Source organism: Saimiri boliviensis, chromosome 1, assembly GCF_048565385.1.
Source record: "Saimiri boliviensis isolate mSaiBol1 chromosome 1, mSaiBol1.pri, whole genome shotgun sequence".
Lineage (NCBI taxonomy): Eukaryota > Metazoa > Chordata > Mammalia > Primates > Cebidae > Saimiri > Saimiri boliviensis.
The window spans coordinates 243,067,466-243,095,265 of record NC_133449.1 but is presented as its reverse complement, the minus strand read 5'-3'; the positions used below and the strand labels follow the sequence as shown (position 1 = coordinate 243,095,265).

Here is a 27,800-nt window from a genome sequence, read left to right as displayed (position 1 = left end):
TGTCAAATATTTTTATTTGTAAATTTAGAAAGTATAGCATTGTTTTGATATGAATATTGCTAATTAAATGATACCCTGTCTGAGACATGATCTGACAAGAGAGGTTTATCCAATACGCTTGAGTTAAAATTTTAACCACCTATGAGTCATTTTCTTCTTAATTCCTTATTTTGTTTCAGAAAGATTGCTAAATAACCTCTACAGTATTTCCTAAAAAGACACCTTTTGGTCAGTTCTAACCCAACAATGCTTGCTACAAGACTAAATCAACACTGCTGAACACTTAGCATACCTAACCAGAAGTAAATCCCCTCATTTATTATCAAAAAGTCCCCTTATATTTCCAAGTGTCTCCCACCAACCCTCTTGAGAACAACTGAGGTTACAAATAGACATAAACATTAATTAGAGTTGCTTATTCTTTTAATGCCAAAGAAGGGATTTTAAAGTGAGATATACTTGTGTATTTAGAGAGAACAGATAATGATTTTTTAAAAATAGCTGTCTTCTCAAAAAGCAATTTGTTTGAAATATTTTAATATAAAATGTCAGGCTACTGAGAGAAGATTTTTGAATTGTCTTAAAGTTTGAAATATCTGAAATTCATAGTACTATCATAGTTATATAAACAGAAACTGAAGACTCAGCTCCATCACTTATATGTAACCTATGGCAAATCAACTAAACTCTGAAAGCTAGAGTCTTCTTTTTTTATCTTTGATCTGTAAAATGGGGGAACATACCTATCCTAAATAAGTGTTAATTATGACTTAATACATTCTGTTCCACAACCTAAATGAGACTCTTTGATATGTTTCCTGACAAAATATAATTTTTTAATATGTTAGAGATTAGGTTAAATTTAAGAGTTAAGATCTCTAGGCTAAATTTGCTGTTGAAACTTTACCAATTTATTTAAGTTTCTAATGTAGCTATATGATTATAAATAGACTAATTGGTAATATCTAGTTTATTCTGTATTCCATATTAACAGAAGTAAAGAAAAATATTTTCTGTTTATTACAGGAAAAAAAACCAATTTGTGCTTAGTCATGTGGAAAAGAGTCCTCAATTTTGAAAATAAAATGACTACATTAGAAATGTAATTGAACATAAACCAAATGCTATTAAAATAAAACAAACAAATTAGAGATTGTATTTATCTCAATCTTGGAAAGCAATCATTCAGTCAAAACTAATTGCTTAAGTGCCGTTCGCTGATCTTTAATAGAAAAATTGCCTTCTAGTATTTATTATGTTAATATATATATTCTGGAAACAAAATAAAAAATAAATCATGTTTAGCCTAATTGTATCCAATTTGAAATAGTATAACATAAACCCAGAATTCATGAATATAAATATAGCATGTTGTTTGTCATATAACCTAATGACAAGTATAGCCCCTAACAAATAAGGAAAGAATTAAAATATGTAAATCCATGTTTACTTTTGGTACTTAAAGTCATAAAAGTTAAAAAGACATCATATTACCACAAAGTAAGTCTTGATACATCTTAAAAGATTGAAAGTATACAAAATACCTTCTCTGACCACATGGAATGAAGCTAGAAATCCTTGCAAACAGAAAACTGAAAAATTCACTATTATGTGGAAATTAAACAACATACTCTTAAACAATCAGTTGGATCAAAGAAGCAAGCACGAAGGAAATTGGAAAATACATTGATATGGATGAAAAAAATACAACATACCAAAAATTTACTGGATCCAGCAACAGTAGTGCTAAAAGGGAATTTTATAGCAGTAAATGCCTCCATTAAAAAAGATCTCAAGTCAACGTAATTTTATACTTTGAACTAGAAAAATGAGCACTCTAAATCCCACGGTAGCAGAAGGAAGGAAATAATACATGATTAGAATAGGGAAATACAGAATAGAAAAATGGAATTCAACAAAACCAAAATTTGGTCAGGAAAACATCAAAAAACTGGGCAAGTTTTTATCTACACTGACAAAAGAAAGGATGCACATAAATAAAAGCAGAAATGAGAGTAGAGACATTACTACCAATTTTACAGAAATAAGGATTGTAAGAAAATACTATGAGCAGTTATATACCAACAACTTAGAGGACTTAAGTAAAATGTAGGACTTTAGGAGAACATACAAATTATCTGAACTGAATCACGAAGAAATAGAAAATCTCAACAGATCTGTAACAAGTAAAAAGATTGAATCAGTAATCACAAACTTCCCAAGAAAGAAAAGTCGAGGACCAAAAGGCTTAATCGAAGAATTCTGCCAAGTATTTAAAGAAGCAACACCAATCCTTCTCAAACTCTTTAAAAAATAATTGAAGAATAAACACTTCATGATTCATTCTATGAGGCCAGCATTACCTCAGTATGAAAGCCAAAGTTATCACCAGAGAATTATAGACCACTATCCCTTTGGAGTATAAATGCAAAAATTCTCCACCAAATACTAACGAACTGATTCTAACAGCATATTAAAAGGATTATACATTATTACCAAATGGGATTTATCTAGGAATACAGGCATGGTTCAACATAAGAAAATCAATGTAATGTACCACATTAATAAAGGGGGGAAAGGGACTGTTTTACATGATATAGAAAAGCATTTGACAAAATCTAGCACCCTGTAATGATAAACACATTCAGAAGACTAGGAATAGAAGAAGACTGCTTCAACATGACACTGGGCACTTAAGAAAACCTCATAGCTAATGTCACACTCAGTGTTGAAAAACTGAAAGCTTTCCCCCTAAAATTAGGAACAAAATGAGGATGCCTGCTTTAAACCGCTGCTATTCAACATAGTTCTAGAAATTCTAATTGGAGGAATTTGGTTTTAAAAGATAAATACATAAAAGACATCCAAATTGGAAAACATGTAGTAAAACTATCTGTTAAGATGTCCTAATCCTATATATAAAAAATCTCAAATAATTCAAAAGAAAGCTGCTAGAGCTAATTAATTTAGCAACATGGCAGGTTGTAAGATCAGTACAGGAAAATCAATTTTTTCTGTACACTAGCAATGAACAATCCAGAAAGGACACTAAGAAAGCAATTTGACTTACAATAACATCTAAAAGAATAAAATACCTAGGAATAATTTTAAGCATGGATGTAAAAGACTTTCACACTGGAAACTATAACACATTGCTGAAGGAAATTAAAGAAAATTCAAATTAGTAGAACAACATCATGTGTGGATAGATTATAAGATTTAATGCTGTTAAGATATCAGTACTACCCAGGGCCATTCAACATAATTCCTATCAAAATTTCAACAGAAATGGAAAGGATGATCTTCACATTGACACAGAATTTCAAGGGGTCCTGCTTAACCAAAAGAAATCCTGAAAAGAAGTACAGTGTTCATAATTTCAAAACTTATGACAAAGCTACAGTAATCAAAACAGTGTAGTACTGGCATAAGGATAGACATATAGACCAATGGAACACAAAGTACAGAAATAGATTCATATATCTATGGCCAGTTGATTTTTGACAAAGCTACTAATGAAGTTCATTTATTTGGAAAAGAATAGTCTCTTTGATAAATAGTGCTAGGATAGCTGGATTTACACATGCAAAAGAATGAAGTTGGGCCTCTTAACTCCCTATTGATCAATGACCTAAGTATAAAAACTAAAAAACATAAAACTTGTAAAATAGGGGTAAGAATTTATGAACAGTGGAGTCTTAGATATGACATCAAAATCACAAGCAACAAAAGTAAATTGAACCTCATCGAAATTAAAAATTTTGAAAGGAATCTCTTGAGGCCTGGAGTTCAAGACCAACCTGGGCAACATAAAAAGACCCTGTCACTAACATCAACAACAACAAAATTGCAATTAGCTGGGCATGGTGTTGCATGCCTGCAGTTCTAGCTACTTGGGAGGTTGAAGTCTGGAAGCATTTCTTGAGCCTATGAGGGTGAGGCTGAAGTGAGCTATTGCTGTGCCACTGCACTATAGCCTGGGTGACAGAGGGACACCATCTCAAAAAATTATAATAATTAAATGTGGTGCAAGGGACATTATCAAGAAAGTAAAAAGACAACATGGCTACCTACAGAATGGAAGAAAATGGTTGCAAATCATTTCTGATAATAGCTTAATATCCAGACTATATATACAAAGTGTTAAAGAGAAATTGGAACTGATAAGTTGCTGGTGGGAAGTAAATTCCTCAAAAAGTTAAATATAAAATTACCATATGATTCTACAGTTCTGTGTATACCCAAAAGCGTTGAAAACAGGGACTCAGAAAGATAATTTTATGCCAGTGTTCACTGCAACATTATTCATAATAGCCAAAGGTGGAAACAACCTATGGATAAACAAAATGTGGTATATACATACAATAGGTAAAAACGGAATAAAAGCTCTAAGAAAGGAATGATGTTCTGATACATACTGAAATACGGATGAACCTGGAAGACATTATACTCAGTAAAATAAGCCAAACACAAAAAGACAAAGATTGAGTGATTCCACTTATATGAAATATCTAGAACAGGCAAATTCATATAGACGGAAAGTAGAATAGAGATTACCAGTGGCTGGGGAAAGGGAGTCATGAGTTATTGCTTACTGGCTATAGTTTCTATTTGGGATAATGAAAACACTTGAAAATAAATAGTGATGATGGTTATACAATTCTGTGAATGTAGTTAATGCCACTGAGTTGTACACTTAAAATTGATTAAAATGACAAACATTATGTTATATTATATATATCTTACCCAATAAAGACTATTGCTTTTTTAAAAATGGTATTCAATTCACACCTGGTTATTGAACTAAAACAAAATTTTATAATTTAGACTGATAACTTTATAAACTATATTGAAATTTAAGCAGATGTTACAGAGTTATAAGTAATATGCAACAGATTTTTAACTTATTCAATATAAGGTTAACTTTCAGAATTAATACTTTTTACTCTAAGAACCTAAAGACATAAGAGAAAAGATGAAATTTAAAGTCTATTTTACATTAATTTTTCAAGTATATTAACAGTAACTCTATACCTAGTTGTGACTATAAATAAATTGCTCCACCTCTGCTAAGACCTACTTATATCAATCAACTTTTGACACAACAAAATTCTTATGTAATATGAAGCAGTAAAATGTTGTGCTTTAAACTTTTACTTGTCCCATCATATGTGAAATATAGGACATGTCTCTTATTTAATACTAATTTCAAGGCTCTGAATTAGCCACTAAAGAACCTACAAAATTCTTTCAAATATATTCATATTAATTTTCAGTTCCTGCTGATAATATATTTGAAAGCCTCAATTTAGGACAGTCTCAAAAATATGCAGTTATTCATTTTATATTCTATAAACTCTATCCTTTTATGCAGGCACTCATCCATCCATTCAAAACCATGTTGAATGCCCGCTGTTAGCACAGTACAACCTACCAAAATGACAAAAATTAGTGAGATAACTGTTCAGATACAGTTTTTCTATCTCTGAAAGAAATTTCAAAATAATAGAGTTCATTTTATGGTATTTGTTGGTGAATATAAATTTGAATCATATACTATAGGGGAAAAAAGTCATAGCCTTGTTTTCTGGGGTATGGAGAGAAATCACTCTGAGGTAAATTCTACAAAATAGAATTGAAGAAGTGACAGGAATAACTTTGTAATCTTTATAATCTCCTAAACCTGCTAGCAACTTGGATATTTTCTTCACGGGTCCCTCTTGCTCTTTGATTTCACCACAGTTAATTTCTCCTAGAGCTCGTTTTCTCCATGTGGGAAAACAAGTCAGATTCAACTTCCATTTTTATCACTTGTTTCTTCAGTGGTTTTATTAGTTACGTCACTGTTTTCAGTACGAATCCATAGTAAGATTAAAATTTTCCCTGAACTGCTGGGTTCTCTACCCCACATCCTAAATCATGGAGCCCAACCTAAATCACCATAACAGAGCAGCCTCTGTCTGGTATATTACTGGTTACTGTGGCAGAGAAAAAGAGACTGCTGCAGAGAAACTTAAATTGATAAATGCTTCGACCCAGAAACAACACGCATTGCTTTCGTTGGACAATCATTTTCACTGGTCAAGTCCCATGGCCATTCTTAACCTCCAAGGGACAGGAACTACAAACCATATAATCAGAGACTAGAATATTTCTGAAAAGCCTGAAGCGTACAATTAATGAAAGTTTTAGTCCAATTTATTTGAAAACTTGGATATAATGGATAATTCTATATAAAAGTTATTAGAAATGGCTCAAGAAGAACTAGAAAACATGAAGAGACCAACAAATATTAAAGAAATTAATAGGTATTTTTAAATCTGCTCCTAGACCTGAAAAAACTACATGCCCAGGGGCTTTCATAGGCTAAATTTATAAAACCTTTAATAAAAGGTTTTATTAAAGATTTTTTTAATAAAAACATTATTTTTTTTTAAATAAAAGGCTGCCTCCTGCAGCCTTCCAGTTTGTTATTTCTTGTTTATATATTACTCATAACCAGTTTATGTAGGCACTCTTTAAGTTTTTTTATATAACAATTTTTTTAATTGTACTTTAAGTTCTGGGGTACATGTACAGATCTTGCAGGATTGTTACATAGGTATACACATGCCATGGTGGTTTGCTGCCTCCATCACCCATCACCTACATTAGGTATTTCTCCTAATATTATCCCTCCCTAATCTCTGCACCCCCTGCTATCCCTCCCCTAGCCCCCCACCCCGAAACAGTGTGTAATGTTTCCCTCCCTGTGTACATGTGATCCCATTATTCAACACCTACTTATGAGTGGGAACATGCAGTGTTTGGTTTTCTGTTTTTGTGTCAGTTTGCTGAGAATGATAGTTTCCATCTTCATCCATGTCCCTGCAAAGGACATTAACTCATCCTTTTTTATGGCTGCATACTATTCCATGAGGTGTATGTGCCACATCTTCATTATTCAGTCTATCTTCGATGGGCATTTGGGTTGGTTCCAAGTCTTTGCTATTGTAAACAGTGTAGCAATGAACATAGGTGTGTATGTGTCTTTATAATAGAAAGATTTATAATCCTTTGGATATATACCCAGTAATGGGATTGCTGGATCAAATGGTATTTCTAGTTCTAGATCCCTGAGGAGTTGCCACACTGTCTTCCACAATGGTTGAACTAATTTATACTCCCACAAACAGTGTAAAAGTGTTCTTATTTGTCCACATCCTCTTCAGCATCTGTTGTCGCCAGATTTTTTAATGATAGCCATTCTAATTAGCATGAGATGGTATCTCAATGTGGTTTTGATTTACATTTCTCTAATGACCAGTGATGATGAGCATTTTTTCATATGTTTATTGGCCACATAAATGTTTTCTTTTGAAAAGTGTCCGTTCATATCTTTCACCTAGTTTTTGATGGGTTTTTTTCTTGTAAATTTGTTTTAGTTCTTTGTAAATTCTGGATATTAGCCCTTTGTCAGATGGGTAGATTACAAAAATTTTTTTCACATTCTGTTGGTTGCCAGTTTACTCTAATGATTGTTTCTTTTGCTGTGCAGAAGCTCTTAAGTTTAATTAGATCCCATATGTCCATTTTGGCTTTTGTTGCCATTGCTTTTGGTGTTTTAGTCATGAAGCCCTTGCCTATGCCTATGTCCTGAATGGTATTGCCTAGGTTTTCTTCCATGGTTTTTATGGTGTTAGGTCTTATGTTTAAATCTTTAATCCATCTGGAACTAATTTTTATATAAGGTGTCAGGAAGGGATCCAGTTTCAGCTTTCTGTACATGGCTAGCCAATTTTCCCAACACCACTTATTAAACAGGGAATCCTTCCTCCATTGCTTGTTTTTGTGAGGTTTGTCAAACATCAGATGGTTGTAGATGTGTGACATTACTTCCGAGGCCTCTGTTCTGTGCCATTGGCCAATATCTCTGTTTTGGTACCAGTACCATGCTGTTTTGATTACAGTAGCCTTGTAGTATAGTTTGAAATCAGGTAGTGTGATGCCTGTAGCTTTGTTCTTTTTGCTTAGTATTGTCTTGGCTCTGCAGGCTCTTTTTTGGTCCCATATGAAGTTTAAGGTGTTTTGTGTGTGTGTGTGTGTGTGTGTGTGTGTGTGTGTGTTTTTCCAGTTCAAAAACCACATGATTATCTCAATAGATGCAGAGAAGGCCTTTGATAAAATTCAACAGCCCTTTGTGCTAAAAATTCTTAATAAACTAGGTATTGATGGAATGTATCTCAAAATAATAAAACTATGACAAACCCACAGCCAATATCATACTGAGTGGGCAAAAACTGGAAGCATTCACTTTGAAAACTGGCACTAGACAAGGGTGCCCTCTCACACCATTCCTATTCAGCATAGTATTGGAAGTTCTAGCCAGAGCAATCAGGTAAGAAAAAGAAATAAAGAGTATTCAATTAGGAAAGGAAGAAGTCAAGTTGTCTCTATTTGCAGACAACACAATTGTATATTTAGAAAACCCCATCATCTGCTGGAGAGGATGTGGAGAAATAACATTTTTACACTATTGGTGGGAGTGTAAATTAGTTCAACCATTGTGGAAGACAGTGTGGCGATTCCTTAAGGACCTAGAAATAGAAATTTCATTTGACCCAGCAATCCCATTACTGGATATATATCCAAAGGGTTATAAATCGTTCTACTATAACACACGGGCACAAGAATGTTCATTGCAGCACTGTTTACAATAGCAAAGACCTGGAACCAACCCAAATGCCCATCGATAATAGACTAGACAGGGAAAATGTGGCACATATACACCATGGAATATTATGCAGCCATCGAAAACGACGAGTTCGTGTCCTTTGTAGGGACATGGATGAACCTGGAAACCATCATTCTCAGCAAACTGACACAAGAGCAGAAAATCAAAACACCGCATGTTCTCACTCATAGGCGGGTGTTGAACAATGAGAACACATGGACACAGGGAGGGGAGCACTATACACTGGGGTCTGTTGGGGGGAAATAGGGGAGGGACAATGGGGGGTGGGGAGGTGGGAAGAGATACCATGGGGAGAAATGCCAGATATAAGTGAAGGGGAGGAAGGCAGCAAATCACACTGCCATGTGTGTACCTATGCAACTATCTTGCATGTTCTTCAAATGTACCCCAAAACCTAAAATGCAATTAAAAAAAAAAAGAAAAAAAAAGAGATCAAGACTATAAAAAAAGTAAATAAAATGTGTTATACTTTTCCCCAAAAAAAGAAAAATAATACAAAATTAGCCGGGCATGGTGGCACATTCCTGTAATCCCAGCTACTTGGGAGGCTGAGGCAGAATCGCTTGAAGCTGGGAATTGGAGGTTACAGTGAGCTGGGATCACGCCACTGCACTCCAGCCTGGGCAACAAGAGGGAAACTCCATCTCAAAAAAACAAAAAAACAAAAATAAATTAAAAAACGAGAAGGTTAAAAAAAAAGAAAGAAAGAAAACCCCATCATCTCAGTTCAAAATCTCCTTAAACTGATAAGCAACTTCAGCAAAGTCTCAGGATACAAAATCAATGTGCAAAAATCACAAGTTATTTCTATACACCAATAACAGACAAACAGAGAGCCAAATCAAGAGCAAATCCCCATTCACAATTGCTACAAAGAGAATAAAATACCTAGGAATACAACTAACAAAGAACATGAAGGACCTCTTCAAGGAGAACTACAAAACTGCTCAAAGAAATAAGAAAGGACATAAACAGATGGAAAAACATTCCATGTTCATGGTTAGGAAGAATCAATATCATGAAAATGGCCATAATGCCCAAAGTAATTGATAGTTTCAATGCTATCCCCATCAAAGAATTCTATTTTTATACAAATTATTTAAGATAATAAGAGATTACAAGATTGCTAATGTCTAGAACTATTAATGGCCTGAGATTTTACCCTATTTGTAAGCTAACAGCTTTATTTGACCACTGTCATAGATGGTGGTAGAAGACACAAGACACAAAGGATGGTTTGTTACAGCTGTAGCTGAGTAGCAGCATATGTGATGGATACCTGAGCCTCATTTCCCATAGGGGATCATGATATCCATATATGCAGTGGGGTGTGTTACATGGGAGAAATCTAAGCTTACAAAACTCAAATCTTTTATAACAGACGTTAAATATGCTGTGTTCTTAGAATACAAACAAACCTACATTCTACTTCAAAGGGAGACATTTCCAAGACATTTTGCTATGCAAATATCTTTCAAAACATAGTCCAGAACAAAGGCAGTTTGTACTTCTGCTTGCAAGATGTGCAGACACACAGAGATCCATTGAAAATTGTCACCTAATAGCCAACGTGTTTTATGAAGCCAATAAAATTATGATACACAAACCAGGCAAAAATAGCATAAAACAGAATACTGTAGACCAATCTCCCTTTTAGCATATGCATTAAAATGCCATATAAAATTGTAACAAGCTAAGTTCCTCAGTATATAAAAACCAATATTAGGGACATATGGAATTTACCCATAAGAAGGAATGGTATATATGAAGGAGGAAAATCAATTTGATAAATTTAATATTCAACATTAGAAAAATTCACAAGTTGAATTCATCACATTAACAGATTAAAGGAGAAAACCATATGAACATCTTCATAGATACAGATAATTTATTTTGACTTGTGAATAATGAGTATGTGGAATACTGGCACAAGAATTCAATTCTTCATATTTCTTGAAGTGTACAATTTTCTCTGCAGTATGCATTTTTTTCACTGGATTATGTGGCAAATGAAGTATGTGTCCTTATTAGGTTTCTTATTTTAAAATAGCATAGTTAAAATGAACTACAGCATAGTTACCATGAACTATAAATATTGAGTACTCTTTAAACTATGTCTTAATACCAAATTAATTATCAGCTTATCACAAAGAGTAAGTTATGATTATGCCTGTAAAAGCGAATTCCTGGTGCAGAAGCTTCTCTTACTATTAACTCCAATCCAAATCCTTTTTAGAATGAAGTGGTTGTGTATATTAAAATATATACATTGACTATCATGTGATCATAATAAGTTTTAACTGTATTGTCTCCTATACCATACATTTTAAATAGGGACAAAAATCGGTATTTGGTAGACAAAAGAATAATCTTGGATATTAGAGTGGCTTGTGATCCTCATAAGCTGAATGCTACCAGACAAAATCTTATACTTAATATTTAATTTATCCTATTAGAAATAAGAAATTTAAATTTATAGATTAAAATAATTTTTTAACTTTTAGGTTCAGGGGTACATGTGCAAGTTTGCTATACAGGTAAACTCATGTCACAGGGATTTGATACACACATTATTTCATCACTCAGGTAATAAGCCTAGGACCCAATAGTTATTTTTCTGCTCATCTCCCTCCTCCCACCCTTCATCTTCTGATAGGCCCCAGTGTCTATTGCTCCCTTCCTGTGTCTATGTATTCTCATCATTTAGCTTCCACTTATAAGTGAGTACATGCAGTATTTGGTTTTCTGTTCCAGACATTAGCTTGCTAAGGATAATGGCCTCCAGTCCCAGCCATGTTCCTGTAAAGGCCATGGTCTCATTCTGTTTTATGGCTGCATAGTATTTCATAGTGTATATGTATGACATTTTCTTTATCCAGTCTACCATTGTTGGGCATTTAGGTTCATTCCATGCCTTTGCTATTGTGATTAGTGCTGTAAAGAATGTACACGTGCATGTGTCTTTATGATAGAATAATTTATATTTCTTTGGGTATATACCCAGTAATGAGATTGCTGGGTCAAATGATATTTCTGTTTTTAGGTCTTTAAGGAATCACCACACAGTTTTCCCCAGTGGTTGAACAAATTTACACTTCCGTCAACAGTGTACAAGCATTCCTTTTTCTCTGCAGTCTCACCAGCATCTGTTATTTTTGGACTTCTCAGTAATACACATTGGGCCAGGTGTGAGATGGTATCTCATTGTGGTTTTTATTTGCATTTCTCTAGTGATCAGTGATAGTAAGCTTTTTTGCTGTTTCTTGGCCACATGTATGTCTTTTGAAGAATGCCTGTTCATGTCCTTTGCCTACTTTTTAAATGGGTTGTTTTTTCCTTGCAGATTAGTTTAGGTGCCTTATAGATGCTGGATGTTAGACCTTTGTCAGGTGCATAGTTTGTAAAAATTTTCTTTCATTCTGTAGGTTGTCTCTTTACTCCAGTTTCTTTTGCTGTGCAGAAGCTCTTTAGTTTAATTTGATCCCAGTTAATCAGTTTGTGCTTTTGTTGCAGTTACTTTTGGCATCTTCATCATGAAATCATTGCCCATTCCTATGTCCAGAATGGTATTGCATATGTTGTCTTCCAGGGTTTTTATAGTTTTGGGTTTTCCATTTAAGTCTTTAATCCCTCTTGAGTTTACTTTTATATATTGTTTAAGTAAGGGGTCCACTTCAGTCTCCCACATGTAGCAAACCCGTTATCCAAGCACCACTTACTGAATAGGGAATACTTTCCCCATTGTTTGTTCTTATCAGCTTTGTTGAAAATCAGATGGTTGCAGATGTGCAGCCTTATTTTGGGGCTCTTTATTCTGCTCCATTGGTCTCTGTGTCTACTATTGTACTAGTATCATGCTGTTTTGATTGATATCACCCTGCAGTATAGTTTGAAGTCAGGTAACATGATGCCTCCAGCTTTGTTCTTATTGCTTAGCATTTCCTCGGCTATTCAGGCTTTTTTGGTTATAATGATAAACAATATTACATATATGCCATAAAAATGTACAATATTTGTATATCAGTAAAAAAAAGTTTTTCAATCAAATCAGATATGATAGAAAGTCAACCAAGACCAATTAGAAATTATTTAAAAACCTATTTCAATGTAGCTCTACAATTATTTTAAAATATCAGTTATTTTCGACTGGGCACACTGGCTCATGCCTGTAATCTCAGCACTGTGGGAGGTTGAGGCAGGTGAATTGCCTGAGGTTAGGAGTTTGAGAGCCTGTCTCTACTAAATATACAAAAAAATTAGCCAGACATGGTCTCATATGCCTATAATCCCAGCTACTCGGAAGGCTGAGGCAGGGAGGGAGAAGTTGCAATGAGCCAAGATCATGCCACTACACTCCAGCCTGGGTGACAGAGTGAAACTCCATCTCAATAAAAATAAATAAGAATAAAATAAAATATAACTTATTTCATGTTTATCTCATCTTTTTAAATTTTGAACCTACATAAGTAAACATAATTTCCAAATAAACTTAATACATAAAAAATAGGATAGTTCTTAATTAAAGAGACTTGACTTTAAATGACCATACTAATACCCAGGTAAACACAACCTTGCCATCAGAATAAGCAGCGTGACCTAGAGTATAATATTTAACATTACTCGATTGTTATAATGAATGAACCAGAATTTGCTTCAACCTAGAGCTTCACAGAACTTTTATCACCAGAGTTGCTAGCAAGCACCAGAATTACATTTTTTTCTGCCTAGTTTATTATGCTATCCCTGCTATCCAACGCGAATAATCACAGAAATACTTAAAGTTGGAAGTAGATAAGTAAAAAGCAAAAGGTTAATAGGTTATCAGTCCTCAGAATATTGAATTTTGTTTTTTAAATGACTGTTTATATATTGGTCAACCAACAAAAGCAAGTTGCTTTTGAGCAGGTTTATTCTCAAGCTTTAATTAGCATATAAATATACAAAGAAAACATTGCATTTCATGAGATGTAATATCTCTCAGAAATGTCATATTTCATTTAGTAATAAGTAGACTATAGTTTACTTTCAAGATTTACTTTTTATGTACCAACCAATACCCATGCTTTGAATTCTATGGAAATTAAAGCTAAATTTCCTTAAAGACATATCATTATGTCTGTCCAGTTCATTCAATGCCAAAATGAAGTAAGATTCTTCTTAGAACTTTGCTCAAAGAACTAAACTAAATGAAATTCTCGAAGTATAAGGTTAAGTTGGTGATCAGAAGTTATCAAAGCAGTTGTAAAAATAAAACATGAATAAAGTTTAAATTTAGAAAATGTTCTTCTGAAAATAATTGCATTTGATCCTCACAAAGTTTTGAAGAAATTAGATGGTATAGATGAGAAATCCAAGACCAAAAGATATAAATAACTTGCCCCAGTGAAGTGGCAGACCCAGGTAAATCTCTTGACTTCATATCCTGTGTTCTCTGCTATCCTGCCTTTAATGCTCTGAACTAGAAGGGGCTTCTAATAGTTGTTGGTCATTGAAAAAAACTGTCAGGAATACAACATAACTCCACTCAGTGAAATCAAGATATGCTTTACTTGTACTTGTGTTCATATTGCAACTTCTTTTCTGAACTCATGCTTGAATTTAATGGGCTTTAAAATATGTTCATACGTCTTCTAGGTTTCCACAGACATGCAGCTCCAGTTACAAGAAGGCAGTTCCCACATGGTGCACACAGGATGGATTACCTGCACTTTGAGGATGATAGCCGTGGATGGTGGTTTGACATGGATATGGTGATCATATATATTTATTCAGTGAACTGGGTCATTGGATTCATTGTTTTCTGCTTTCTTTGCTATTTTTTCTTTCCGTTTTAGGAATTTTCATACATTACTACAGTTGGCCAACCATAAATGTTGTAAATAACAATTGCTTAAACATTTTTAAAATGTGCTTTGAAGTATTTTTAATGTTGCATTATACTGTTGGTGTTTATAGAAACTGTTGGTGTTTATAGAAAGCCTGAGAATAATGAATTTATTTATTAATGTTTTTCATGTAACAAACTAACTTTATTCAAGAGTTAACCTACCCAGCACTTAACAACAATGCACTATTAATTTCATAGTTGTTCTTGGGTTAGGATTTGGGGATCTGATTTTATAATATCACTTTAATACTTATTTTGATTGTAAAAAACTGAAGTTTTCTCTCCAGTTAAAAATCGTAAAGATATAAAAAGAAATGATAATCTAGGGAGGTATTATCTTTACTGATAGAATATTTAGTCAATCACTTATTCTCAGGCAAATTATATGTATTAAAGATAAACCATATTCTCTGGGAACTAATCTAGCAGGGTATATTCAGTTTTGGTTTCTAATTATCACTACTTATATCCCTTTCTATTATCAAGAAAACTGACTATTCTTTTTGTATAGTTCTAATTAGTGCAACATTTTAAATTATTATAAACAGAATAGTAAATACAAAGTATGAGACTAATGCCTACCAATAGACACTTTAGAAAGCTGTATTAACATTTTTCTAGATTGAAGGATGAATCACCTGAAGAAATAGAAAATTTACTGACTTTTAGTAGTCTAAAAAAGAGCAATGCATGACCAAATGTAATTTAGTGATTCGTTTAGGAGTTTGAGACCAGTAGGAGATTGTCAAATATGTTGTACATGTGCAATAAAGAGTGGCTTTTAAATTTTTTATCGTTAATTAAGTTTTTTAATGTCCGGAATAAAGAATTGTTAAAATAGGCTTATGGATTTATAGAAAGAAAACTTGACATTTTTAATTATAGTAATCTTTAATTTTTCATTATTAAAATTTAAAAATAAGATCTGAATCACTACAGTGTGAAATAGAATTGGGGCAGGTAACCTAATTTTAAAAATGAAAAACTGGAAAAGAGACTTAGCTTATTTATTCAGTTATTCTAGTAGTCTTTGTGAAACCTGGGACAACAGTTTTTATTATGAACTACTAATCTAATATCACTACACTATGATGTCATATATCTGGTAAATCAATAAGCATACTTTTACATAAAATATGTGAATCTTTCATGGTACTACAAATACTACCACTATCCAAAAACATTAGGATCAACTGGGCTTTAACAGTTCCAATCTATGAAAGCCAAAATTTAGCCTAATTGCTACTAACTATATTTCAATAAAAGCACTTGACTGATGGTATGTGATGTTCTAAGAAATGTAGAATAATGGGTACTGATTTCTATTCTAATGCTGTTCTTATTATTGTGTTTAAAATTATATCTATTAAATACAATAGTATATATTAGACATCAAATCCAGAAAGCAGAAAACTAAATACAATTTAGAAACACAGATAAATTTATACTCAAATGGATATTTTTAATTACTGATTTACTGCTCAAAGTAAATAAACATAAGGGAAAATATCATCCCTCTTAAAATATATAACAAGATTGAAAAGTTAACAACACACGTATGTGAGGAGTTGCAAAATTTTAAGAACTTTAAAATGAATTGCAGCCATTTCCTAGGCAACTTCTGACTTATAAACTCTAGCAATAAATCTTGATTCATTTCTAAATTACAGTAAAAGTTTATTTTAATTATACATAAACTAAATAAGTGTTATACATAAACTAAATAAATGAATCTTGATTCATTTCTAAATTACAATAAAAGTTTATTTTAATTATACGTAAACTAAATAAATGTTATTATAGATGCAGATCTCTCATAGAAACAAAGTTGATTCCCAGTGTATATTTGTTAGTCAGGTCAGTGATACGTATCAGTTTATAGTTCTCAATCTATTAAATATTTATGATAACCTTCAATAAATATGAACCCTTCAATGAAGAAAGCATAATCTGGAAAAGCATTCAAAATGGATTGAGTATATACATCTTGACTAATAACCTGATCTGAAAATTAAAGAATATTAAAAGTAGAAGTAAATTCATAAAATTATAAATTACTAATTTTACTTTAAAATATTCTTAAATTTTATACAAATGGAGATTAAAACTGCTATATATTAAGAAGTATAACGTTTCCTAGATCTGCCAGGTTATAAGAAGCCAGATAAAATCTGAGGTGGAAAGAAACCAGTTTCTTCTGGTATGTAGTACACAGTAGCCATTCAAAATAAAATACATGGATGAGCTTTAAAGTAAAGCAAAAAATTAAATGCTCTTCTTTAGCATCTCTCACAGTAAAAACTCATTGTCCAATACAGAGCCAAAGAAAGGAAAAAAAGAAAAATGTTAAAGAGTTAATGAAGTATAGTACTTTTCCCAAGTAATATTATTTAATAAGCTTAATTGTATGATTGATCATTATCAATAATTTCTATTTCTACCAAGCTTAATTATGCTAAAGGTTACTTTTAAACATGTTCACACATTTTTTTTAAAAAATACCCTAATTGAGGTACATTTCTGAATAGTTTGAGCAGATTGTTTATTTTTTAATTTTAAAAAAGCAAATTCACAAACCCAGACCCATTTCTTTATACTTAGCAGAAGCTAGGGGAATTTAAATTAGACCAAATTGAAAAAGAATCAGAATTTATATATTATAAAGCTTCTCCCACTGTGAATCACCATAATCCAAAATGGGGAAAAAAAACATTTCTGTATCTGCTATATTATTAATGCCACTCTAGTATTACATGCTAAATATAAAAGCAGTGCCGCCATCAGTTTCACTTCTGCCTTGGAATCTTGTTCCTAAGATAGCTCTATGGCATAACAAAATTCCAGTTAATAAAACTTTCATTTAAATGTGTTTTATATGGCTAAATGAATACACAGATTCTTAAACATCTAATTTTTATATAGATTTCTCAAAGAATGCCTTATAGAAGGGCATTCTCTGATTAAATGCAATTATAGTTGACGTCTTTGATTCTTAACAGAGAATTCTGTAGTTGAAGCCAGAGAACACTGTCATTTAGGAAAGTGTTCCTAAAGGTTTGCATGCTTTAACATGCTCAACTCTTACTTCTTGAAGTGTTTCTGATTGTCAGTCAATTTTCAAAGAATATTAAAGTTCTACCAATGTATACATTTTTCCCAGGATGCATTTATTCTCCTATGCTTTTTCTTGAAGGCAACACCTATAATAAGACTTTACACATTTTAGTTATTACTTTGTCTTGCATAGATCCCAGGAGAACCATCGTCGAGAAGTATCTTTAGACCATGGTATTAACATATTACAGTAGCAAGTGTCTACTAAAATATGTACTTATCTTTCATTCATGCTTCTATTGTAGCGTCAGGAAAACAAATACTTCACCATTCCCACTGTCCTTGAGGTTCTCTCATATGGTACAATAGATATACTTTGACCATTATGGGTTTTTTTTTCAGTACTTTTAAAAATAATTTTTAGACTGTTATCACAAAGTTTGTTGTGGTCATTTCTCTTTCTACATGTAACCATTAAGTACTGTACAACACAGTCCTTCTAAACTTCCCTTACTCTTTTACATATTAAGTCTAAGAACCTCATCCAGAGTGTATCCAGTAAGTAAACAGAATAATTAATTAACTGCCTACTAAAGTGAATTTTTATTACTGATAACAGCCTTGCAAGAGACAAATACTGTTCTTCTAGGACATGATAAATATTTTACTTGCTTTACAAGATTCACCTTGTCTACCAAAAACTATTCAAAGGAAAGGGAAGTGAGAGAAGACAGCAGCCAACATTTATAAAACTTCTGTATTTTACTTAACTGGTTACCGTAACATGTTACCTAATTTAATCTTCTCAATACTCTAAATCAGATATCCTCATACTACAGATGAGGAAGAGAAGTAATGTAACCAAAGTCACACAGGAAGGATTAGAAGGTGATTGACTTCATTTCTGTCATATTATAAGACCTTTACTCTTTTCACTATACTGTCAGTAATATCTGATAACTTGATGAAGTTGAATATTCACTGAAGAAGTTTTGGTAACACTGCATGAGGAATAAAAGATGGTCTGGTTCAAGAATGCAGGAATATGGTACTTGTACTTTGTTTTTGACAGTTTTCATTGCTTATAACAATGAAAAACTGTTTAATATTTGTAGGAGACTAATATGAAATGCTACATTTGATAACTTTTATTCTGCATGGCAACTTTGATTTACGGGGGCTGCCTAGAATGCTTGAGAAGGATTCTTATGTTACATCCAGGATCCAGGAGGGAAAAAAAGAGTTTTCTGGATCCACTGACATTGCCCCTCAAATATAGGGGAAGGAGGGTCTTAAGAGAAAATTCGTCGTCTCAGATATTTGCCATCCTTGGATAAAAGTACAGAAACACATTCATGTTTTAGAAACTGGTCTCACCATTTGTTGAGGGAAACAAAATGTAGTTTCCTGACTATAATTAATAATACTATGATATAGTCTAATTTAGCTATGATATAATTAATAATAAACTACTTTCCAGTCTTACACTTCTCATTTTGCCTTCAACCAGAAGCTTAATAGGAACCTAGTTGTGAATTACATCGATTTTTAAATTATGATGTAGCTACAGTGTAATTTTCTCATTTCAGAAAAATGTTAACTCCTGTCTTTCAAAAAATAGAGTTCTGATTTGCAAATTCTACAAAACTAAATGCATACTACTGGCCATTCTGATTCCAATATTGAAAGTAAATCAGGCAGACAGGAATATAGTATAGAAATCAACCTAGATCAGAAGTCAACAGCAATGCCTCTTAAACCTTCATAGCCTACACTAAATCTTGGTAAAATGTATGTTTTTACTCAGAAGGTGTAGGGTAGACCTGAGATTCTGCATTGCTAATAAGCAGTCTGTGATACTGATCTGCTGGCTCATGGACCACACCTGGGATAGCAAGAGACTAAAGAAAGCACATCTGAAAAGGTGGCCATGAATCTTGCTTTCTCATCATTAACTGTTCCCAAAAGACAAATTTCACATTGTTTTTGCACTTGATAATTACATTATACTGGTTATCCAATATAAAGGAAGAATAATGAATTATGCCATAAATAATTTTATATAAATCTATTGAATAAGGTTTTGACATTGACAGGTATTAAAGTCTAGGTATCAATATGTAAGTATTTTATTTAAAATCTGTAATTCAAACTTTTTCTTCTTTAAACAAAAAATAATTATTTCCCACTTTTTTCCTCTTCTCTCTCATTACCCATACTTTGGCTATCTCTATCTAGACTCTAGTCAAATAGAACAAATGTGAGATTATATATAACCACTTATAATACCACATCTAGAAACAGAAAATAAAATGTACTCTGGCACTTCCGCTCACTTCTAGTTTCTAGTATACATTATATCTACAAAAGTCAAGAGACCATATCATCCTGGGTTATATGACTAAAATTCACTTTATCTTTCCTCCTTTTCCTTGCCTGTAGAACTATGCATAATAACACAGACCTTCCCAGAATTCTGCTGCAATAAAATCCCATTTACACAAAAACTGTGAATTGAAACACCTATTATCCATATATTTCCATGTTGATTCTTCATAATAGAAGGAGGAGCTATAGTTGTTTGATGCTAAATATATTCCAAGTATTATATAGTGCTTTGCACACAGTATCTCATTTCATATAACAACCCTAAGATACTTTTATTACCACATCCATTTTATAGACAAGAAAACTGGAGCTCAAAGAGGTTAAGTAGCTTTCTTAAAGTCTTGTAACTACCAGTGGTATAGCTAGGAGTCAAACTCAGGTCTGGCTAGTTCTAGAGGTTATGTTCTTGTCAATCGTTTTACCCTTACAAAGTTCACTTCCCAATTTAGTCTTTAACAGCAACAAAGTAAAACAAAAATTCAATAAAACAAAAATTCCACTTTAGTGACATTTCTAGGGGTCCAGTGATGTATAAAATGTCAAAGATACCTTCCAAGGTAAAAGATAAAGTGCTGCATCTAACCCTCCTACCACTAAAAAAGAGGCAAAGTGGCCGGGTGCGGTGGCTCAGGCCTGTAATCCCAGCACTTTGGGAGGCCGAGGCGGGTGGATCACAAGGTCAAGAGATCGAGACCATCCTGGTCAACATAGTGAAACCCCGTCTCTACTAAAAATACAAAAAAATAGCTGGGCATGGTGGCGTGTGCCTGTAATCCCAGCTACTCAAGAGGCTGAGGCAGGAGAATTGCCTGAACCCAGGAGGCAGAGGTTGCGGTGAGCCGAGATGGCGCCATTGCACTCCAGCCTGGGTAACTAGCGAAACTCCGTCTCAAAAAAAAAAAAAAAAAGAGGCAAAGTGCTCAGGGGATCCTCTTTGGATTTTGGATATAAAATATACCTTATTGGGGTGGCTATTCTGACCCATTTGCCAAATAAGGCAAAGAGGTGGTGGTAGAGAATATGGCCCAGACAAAAGAAGGTGCTTCAGTAGGTTCATGTTGCCATACAATCTGCTCTGTCATTTGGATCACATCATCTAGCAGACCCAGTGTTGCTTAAAGTGTCAGCGGTAGATGGGGTTGATATTTGGAGCCTTTGGCAAGCTTCATTAGGTAAATCACAGCACAGACCTTTAGGATTTCAGAGCAAAGCTACACCGTCCTCTATCGATAACTACTCTCCTTTTGAGAAACTGCTTTTGGCCTATTACTCAGCCTTAGTAGAGACCGAACACTTGATCATGAGTCACTAAGTTGCCCTGCTACCCGAACTTCCCATCACGAGCTGGATGTAATGTTGAGTGTGCACAGCAGCACTCTATTATCAAAGGGAAGCAGTATATATGAGATCAGACTTGAGGAGGCCCTTAAGGCACAAGGAAGTTACATGAGGAAGTGGCAAAAATGTCCATGGTCCCTATTCCACCTACATTACCTTCTCTGTTTAATCCATATCTAAGTCTTCCTGCCTCAGGCAAGTTGATTGAGGCAGAGAAAAAATAAAATAAAAACCTCTGGTCTGATTAACAAAGGGTTCTGCATTGTATGCAAGTACCACTCAGAAGTGGGCAGCTAGAGCTCTATAGCCGCACTCCAGGTATCCCTGGAAGACTCTGGTAAAGGAGAATCCTCCCAGTGCGCAGGACTTCCAGCAGTGCCCTTGCTTGGTTATTTTTCCTAAGAAAATACCCAGAGGTCCAAGTCTGTAATGGATTGACTTTGACAAAGGGTGTGGCTGAAGGGTCAGGGATTTAGAAAAAACACACTTGAAATGTTGACAAGGAGGTTTGGGAAAGAGGAATATGGATAGACCTCTTCTAGAACGGTACCCAGAAATATCTGTGTCAATATGAATTCTCATTAGAGAGTCACCTCAGTGGAGGAGAATTTTAACAATAAAATGGAAAGAATGACCTGTTCTATAGACACCAGGCAGCCTCTTTCCTCAGCTACTCTAGTTATTACCAAAACACTTTGTTCGACGGGCTCATGAACAAAGTGGCCATGGTGGCAGGGATAGAGGTTATGCATGGGCTCAGCAACGTGAATCTCTACTCACCACAAAAGACACTGTTGAAGACCCAAACTGCCAGCAGCAGGGACCAACAATAAGTCCCTGAAATGGTATCATTCCTGGGGTAACAGGCTGGTGGCAGATTTATTATACATTGGACTGCTTTCTCATAGAAGGGAAAGCATTTTCTTCTTAGAAGGATAAATTTTTACTCTGAATGTGATTTTTTCTTCTGTGCACATGATGCTTCTGCTAAAATGAGCAAGTACAGACCTACAGAATGCTTTGTCCACCGCCTTATATCCCACTTAATATCAGTTTTAATCAAGAACTCATTTCACAGCTGACGGAAGTGACTGGTCTCCTCGTTTTGTCCATCATCCCAAAGCAGCTGGTATGACAATTGTGGAATCGCCTTTGAAGACCCAGCCAAGGTAACAGGTGTTGTTACTCTGCAGGGCTGGGGCAATGTCCTCCAGAATACGGTATGTGATCTAAATTAACGTCTAGTATACAGTGCTGTTTTTCCCATGACCAGGATTCACACATCCAAGAATCAAGAGGTGGAAACAGGAGAAGCCTCTTTACTACCCCTAGGGATCCACCACCAAAATTTCTTCTTCCTGTCCTCATAACTTTAAACTCTACTGGTTGAGAGGTTCTAGTTCCAGAGGGAGAAATGCTTCTACTAGAGGACACAATGATTCCACTAAACTGAAAGTTGAGACTGCTCCCCAGTCACTTTGGATTCCTTATGCCTCTGAATGAACAGACAAGCGAGGGGGTTACCGTAATAGCTGAGGTGACTGCTCGCATCAAGAGGGGATTGGGTTGCTACACAGTGGAGGTAAGGAAAAGTACACGTGAAATACTGAAGATGTTCTAAAGTACTTCCTAATATTCACATCCTGTGATTCATATCAATAGAAAGTACAAAAAAACAATTCAGGCAGGACTGATAATGGCCCAGAGGCTTCAAGAACAAGGCTTTGATTCCAGCTTAGGTGATTGCTGAGGCCAAAGAATATGGAACAGATAAAAGGTGGCTGTTATAAATGCCAGCTACAACTACATGACCAGTTGAAGACTGCATTAGTTATGAGTTTTCTCTCGAGGAGAATGTTTGTATAATATTAAGTGTTTGTTTTCTTCTCTCCCTTACCCTCTTATCATCTAACACAAGGTGTGTTAATAGCTAATTTTACATCACAAGATGTGTTGGTGGTAGTTAATCTTAGAATTTAAATTTCAAAAGAGAAGAGAAACATTACTCTTCAGAAGAGGATTTTGTATCCTTTTCTGAGGAAAGTTTGGCATGTTTGCAGTTGTATATGGGATAGTTGTATCACATAGGCAGGATGTTTTAAAAAAAATACGGGCACCAAGTTGACAAGGGGTGGTCTGTGATGACTTTGTGATGTGTCAGCCTGGCTAGGCTAAACTCCATTCTCCAGAATTTTCTTTCTCCAGTGTACAGTCAACCTGATAAGAGCCATAAGTCACTTTGGGGAAATACTGAAAGAAAAGTTAACAGTATAAATTTTTGGCAGTAGAGTCGGTTTCTTTCTCAAGGGGTTCCGAGTCTGTTAACTGACTTAAATTTGGAAATGAAGGAATTAACTCTATATTTTGGAAATTCAGGCCAGACTTCTATTTATACTAGACCTAGAACTCCTCTACTTATACAAATCAAATAAGAATAGATTAACTGTCTATTTCTGCTCTTGGAACATCATGAGAAGTTCGATCATCATGAGAACCAACAGCATAATCTCTTCAAGTCAAACTATATATATATATATATATATATATATATATATATATATATATCCCTTTTTTTTTTGAGATGAAGTCTCACTCTGTCACCCAGGCTGGAGTGAGTGCAGTGGTGCGATCTTGGCACACAGCAACCTCCGCCTCCTAAGTTCAGGTGATTCTCCTGCCTCAACCTGCCAAGTAGCTGAGATTACAGGCAAGTGCCACCACGCCCAGCTAATTTTTGTATTTTTTGTAGAGATGGGGTTTTACCATTTTAGCCAGGCTGGTCTTGAACTCCTGACTTTAGGTGATCCACCCACCTTGGTCTCCCAAAGTGCTAGGATTATAGGTGTGCGCCACCAGCCAGCCTCTCCTTACTATTTTAACTCTGCTATCCATTATGATAACCCTGCCTATCTTATCTTTGGCAATTAAATGTCACTATTTGCCCCTTAACATCCCAGGATCCATTATTTCTATTGCATTTAGAGATCCTTCAATGGTAGCAGTTTACTTAATAATTACTGACCTACAGAGAAGAAAGACAATAGAGCTTTTCAAGGTTGCTCATGCTCCCCTGCAATTTAGTTTTCAAAGCTATGGTGAAATGCATGTTTTTCCAGGACTGGAGAGCAATCTTGCATGATGAATACACTCAAACATTGGAATCTCAAGCCTTTTACTACCTTCCTCTATAATATAACAAGGCATTTCAACCTGATTTAGCGTAGGCCACCCTTTTGTTCCAGACATACAGCCAACCAACCATCGAATTAAGCCCTTCCTAACTTCTTGAGCTAAAACATTGAATCTCTGAACAATGAACCTATAAATTAGGCCAGATGACATATTCTTTACACCTTGATTACACACCAATATCCATTCTCACACATATCTACTAGATTTCTATTTATGTAAATAAAAAATAGCCATGCAGTTCTTTTGGTGTATATCACACTTCTTCATGAGTTATACATTGTACCTCATTTTTTGAGGGCTGCTTCTAGTTGAGTCTAGTTACAGAAACAAAAAGGGGTGTTGGGAAGTGGATCCTGAGGAGCTTCAGAAGCACCTTGTAAGCAACTTCCTGAGGATTAAGGTCTGAGTTTTTTTTTTTTATCTTGCTCAAATTCCTGCCTGAGGGATATGGAGAGTCAGGCCCTACAAACCATAAATTCTTATCAGATGGGTTTTTTTAAAAAAAAACCCTGTATATTGTGACTTACTTTCCAACCTGACTCTATCATAACAAGGAAGAAAATCAAAATATTTTACCCCAAAACATGTTTCTCTGCCATAACTTGAAATGGTCCTGCAAAGACATCCCTTGTGGGAAAAATCCACATTCTATAGAGAATCCCCTTTCCTCTTGTTTTCCTTCCTTCCTTTCCAGATTCAGGAGATAATCAACTAAGAGCCAGGTACCCTTTTAGATCCAATAAGAAACATTTCACAACCTGTTTTCTCTGAAGTCTGCTATGTGAGAACCTCCTCTGCACAATAAAACTTGATCTCCAAAATTCTGTCTTAACCTGAACATTTCCTTTTTATTGATCCCAGCTCTTCAGATAAACTCAACCAACTGTCAACCAGAAGATATTTAAATTTACCTTTAGCCTGAAAGCCCTCCCCTCCCGCCAGCATTGAGTTGTCCCCGCTTTCTGAACCAAAACAATACATTTCTTAAGTGTATTTGATTGATGTCTCATACCTCTCTAAAATATGTAAAACCAAGCTGTACCCCAACCGCCTTGGGCACATGTTCCCAGGACATTCTGAGGGCTGTATCATGGGCCATCGTCCACTCATATTTGGCTCAGAATAAATCTCTAAAAATATTTTACAGTTTGACTCTTTTCATCAACATTCCTCAGGGGAGGCTATTCCAGGTTATTCAGGTAAAGGGGACTATCTTCCCATATTAATCAGGGTTCTCCAGAGAAACAGAATATATACATATATTTATTATAGATATTATAAATATTTATATTGTTTAAATTGTTGAAATGTACATATTTATGATATATATTGTAAATATATACATAATTTATAAGGAATTGGCCAACATAATTATGGAGGCTGGCAAGTCCAAAATCTGCAGGGCTGATATCCCAGTTCTAGTGCAAAGGCCAGAATCTACTGCAGAACCAGAAAGAAAAGAGCCAATGTCCCAGTTAAAGTCTGAAGGCTGGCAGGCTGTTGTAGAACCAGGAACAGCTGATTTCCCAGTTCAAAGGCTGTCAAGCAGGAAAATTATCTTTCGTGGGAGCATCAGCCTTTTCCTCTCTTCAGGCCTTCAACACAGGATTGTAGCCCACCCACATTATGGAAAGCAATCTGCTTCCCTCATTCTACTGATTTAAATGTTGATTATCCAAAAATGCCCTCACATAAACAACCAGAAAAATATTAAACCAAGTATCTGGGTACCATGTGGCCTAGTCAGGTTGACACCTTACACTTTCTCAGGCAGAGGTAGAAAGACAGTTCTATGGGCAAAGATTCAATTTCAGATGGGAAGCTGAGATTCCCAGCTTTATCAGAATCCCCACTCCCATTTTTAGGGGCACATTCCTTTCCAATCACTGGCCAAACTTTAACAGAAGTGGTTAGGAATTCAGTTTGCCACTCACAGGAGGAAACTCTGGCTTTCATTTTCAGAAACCCCAGCCACATAGCTACAGGATAGAGTTTCTTTGAAGGCAAACATAGAAGTTTTCAGGACATTTAGCTAGAAATTTAGAGCCCTAAGTTCATTTTTCTATGCCCACTTTGTCTGGAGCAGTTAGGAATTATCAACCAACTCCATTACACTCCTTATTTTCACTAAAATGTTCTCAGTGGCTCATACTTAGATATCTTGAATCTCACCTTTTATAAGTATTCAATTATAGTATCCAAAGGTGATAATTTGAGCAACTCTTTCACCACATCATGCCAGGACTACCAATGCCTTTTAAACCACTAGAAACAAGCTTATTAGTGCCTTAAGTTTATCACATAGGAAAAAAATTCCAGAAAATCAGAACCAATTCAGAGAACTTACCTTTAAGCTCTGTGCCTCTGGATCCACTCTTGATAGAAAAATGTGTGTCAGAGTCCATACAGACAAGCAGAACCAAAGGAGATATCTATCTATGCATACGTGTGTGAATATATGCATACGTATAACAAGGAACTGGCTTACATGGTTTCAGAGGCTGGATAAGCAAATACAGAGTCCATAGGGCAGAGAAGATCACAAGAAGGCTGAATGAAGCCTCACAGACACTGACCAAAGCTGTTGTCCACAGATTTATCTCTTTTTCTGGGAGAGGTTGATATTATCTTTTAAGGACTTTCAGCTGATGAAATGAAGCCCACTCAGGGTAATCTTCTTGACTGATTAGGAACTTTAATTATACCCACAAAATCTTTTCACAGATCAGCAAAATTAGTATTTGATTAAATAATTAGGAGAAGGTGTATATAGATCACAAAACAGCTGGTGCTTTCTTCCATCTTCCAAATCTTGAAAGAATATATCTTATAGCTCACTTCTCCAGAATCTTACCAAAAAAGAAATTCAAAGGAATGTAACTTTTTTAGCCTAGCCAAGACAACATGCCACAGAGTCACCACACGTGCTGTGCCCAGCTGACTGCCCTCTCACCAAATTCTGTCCTTGGCCTATTGATACAAAATGATCAACCTATCATTTAAAAATTATAGCATAACTTGTAATGATCATTCTCCAGTACCATACAAGTGTTTAGATGTTCTCTGTGGGTGGTTTGGCTATCTATCACTGAGTAACAAATGACCCCAAATTTAATGGCTTAAAAAACATTTTTATTGTATCTAACAATTTTGTGTGTCAAAGAATCAGGCAGGGCTCAGCTGGATGATTCTTCTGCTTCAACAGAA

At 34.8% G+C, this 27,800-nt stretch overlaps 1 protein-coding gene across 5 annotated transcripts in view; it reads left to right on the top strand.

The window, feature by feature from the left end:
• RNF180 (ring finger protein 180) overlaps positions 1-23,905 on the top strand; it is a 237,554-nt gene extending 213,649 nt beyond the window's left edge. For all 5 annotated transcript variants that reach the window (XM_074385564.1, XM_074385554.1, XM_074385549.1 and 2 more), the window contains one exon: positions 14,369-23,905. In XM_074385564.1, coding sequence (XP_074241665.1) covers positions 14,369-14,568 — 200 coding nt within the window. In that variant the 3' untranslated portion in view covers positions 14,569-23,905. The remainder of the gene's footprint in view (positions 1-14,368) is intronic.
• Positions 23,906-27,800: the final 3,895 nt, after the last annotated feature.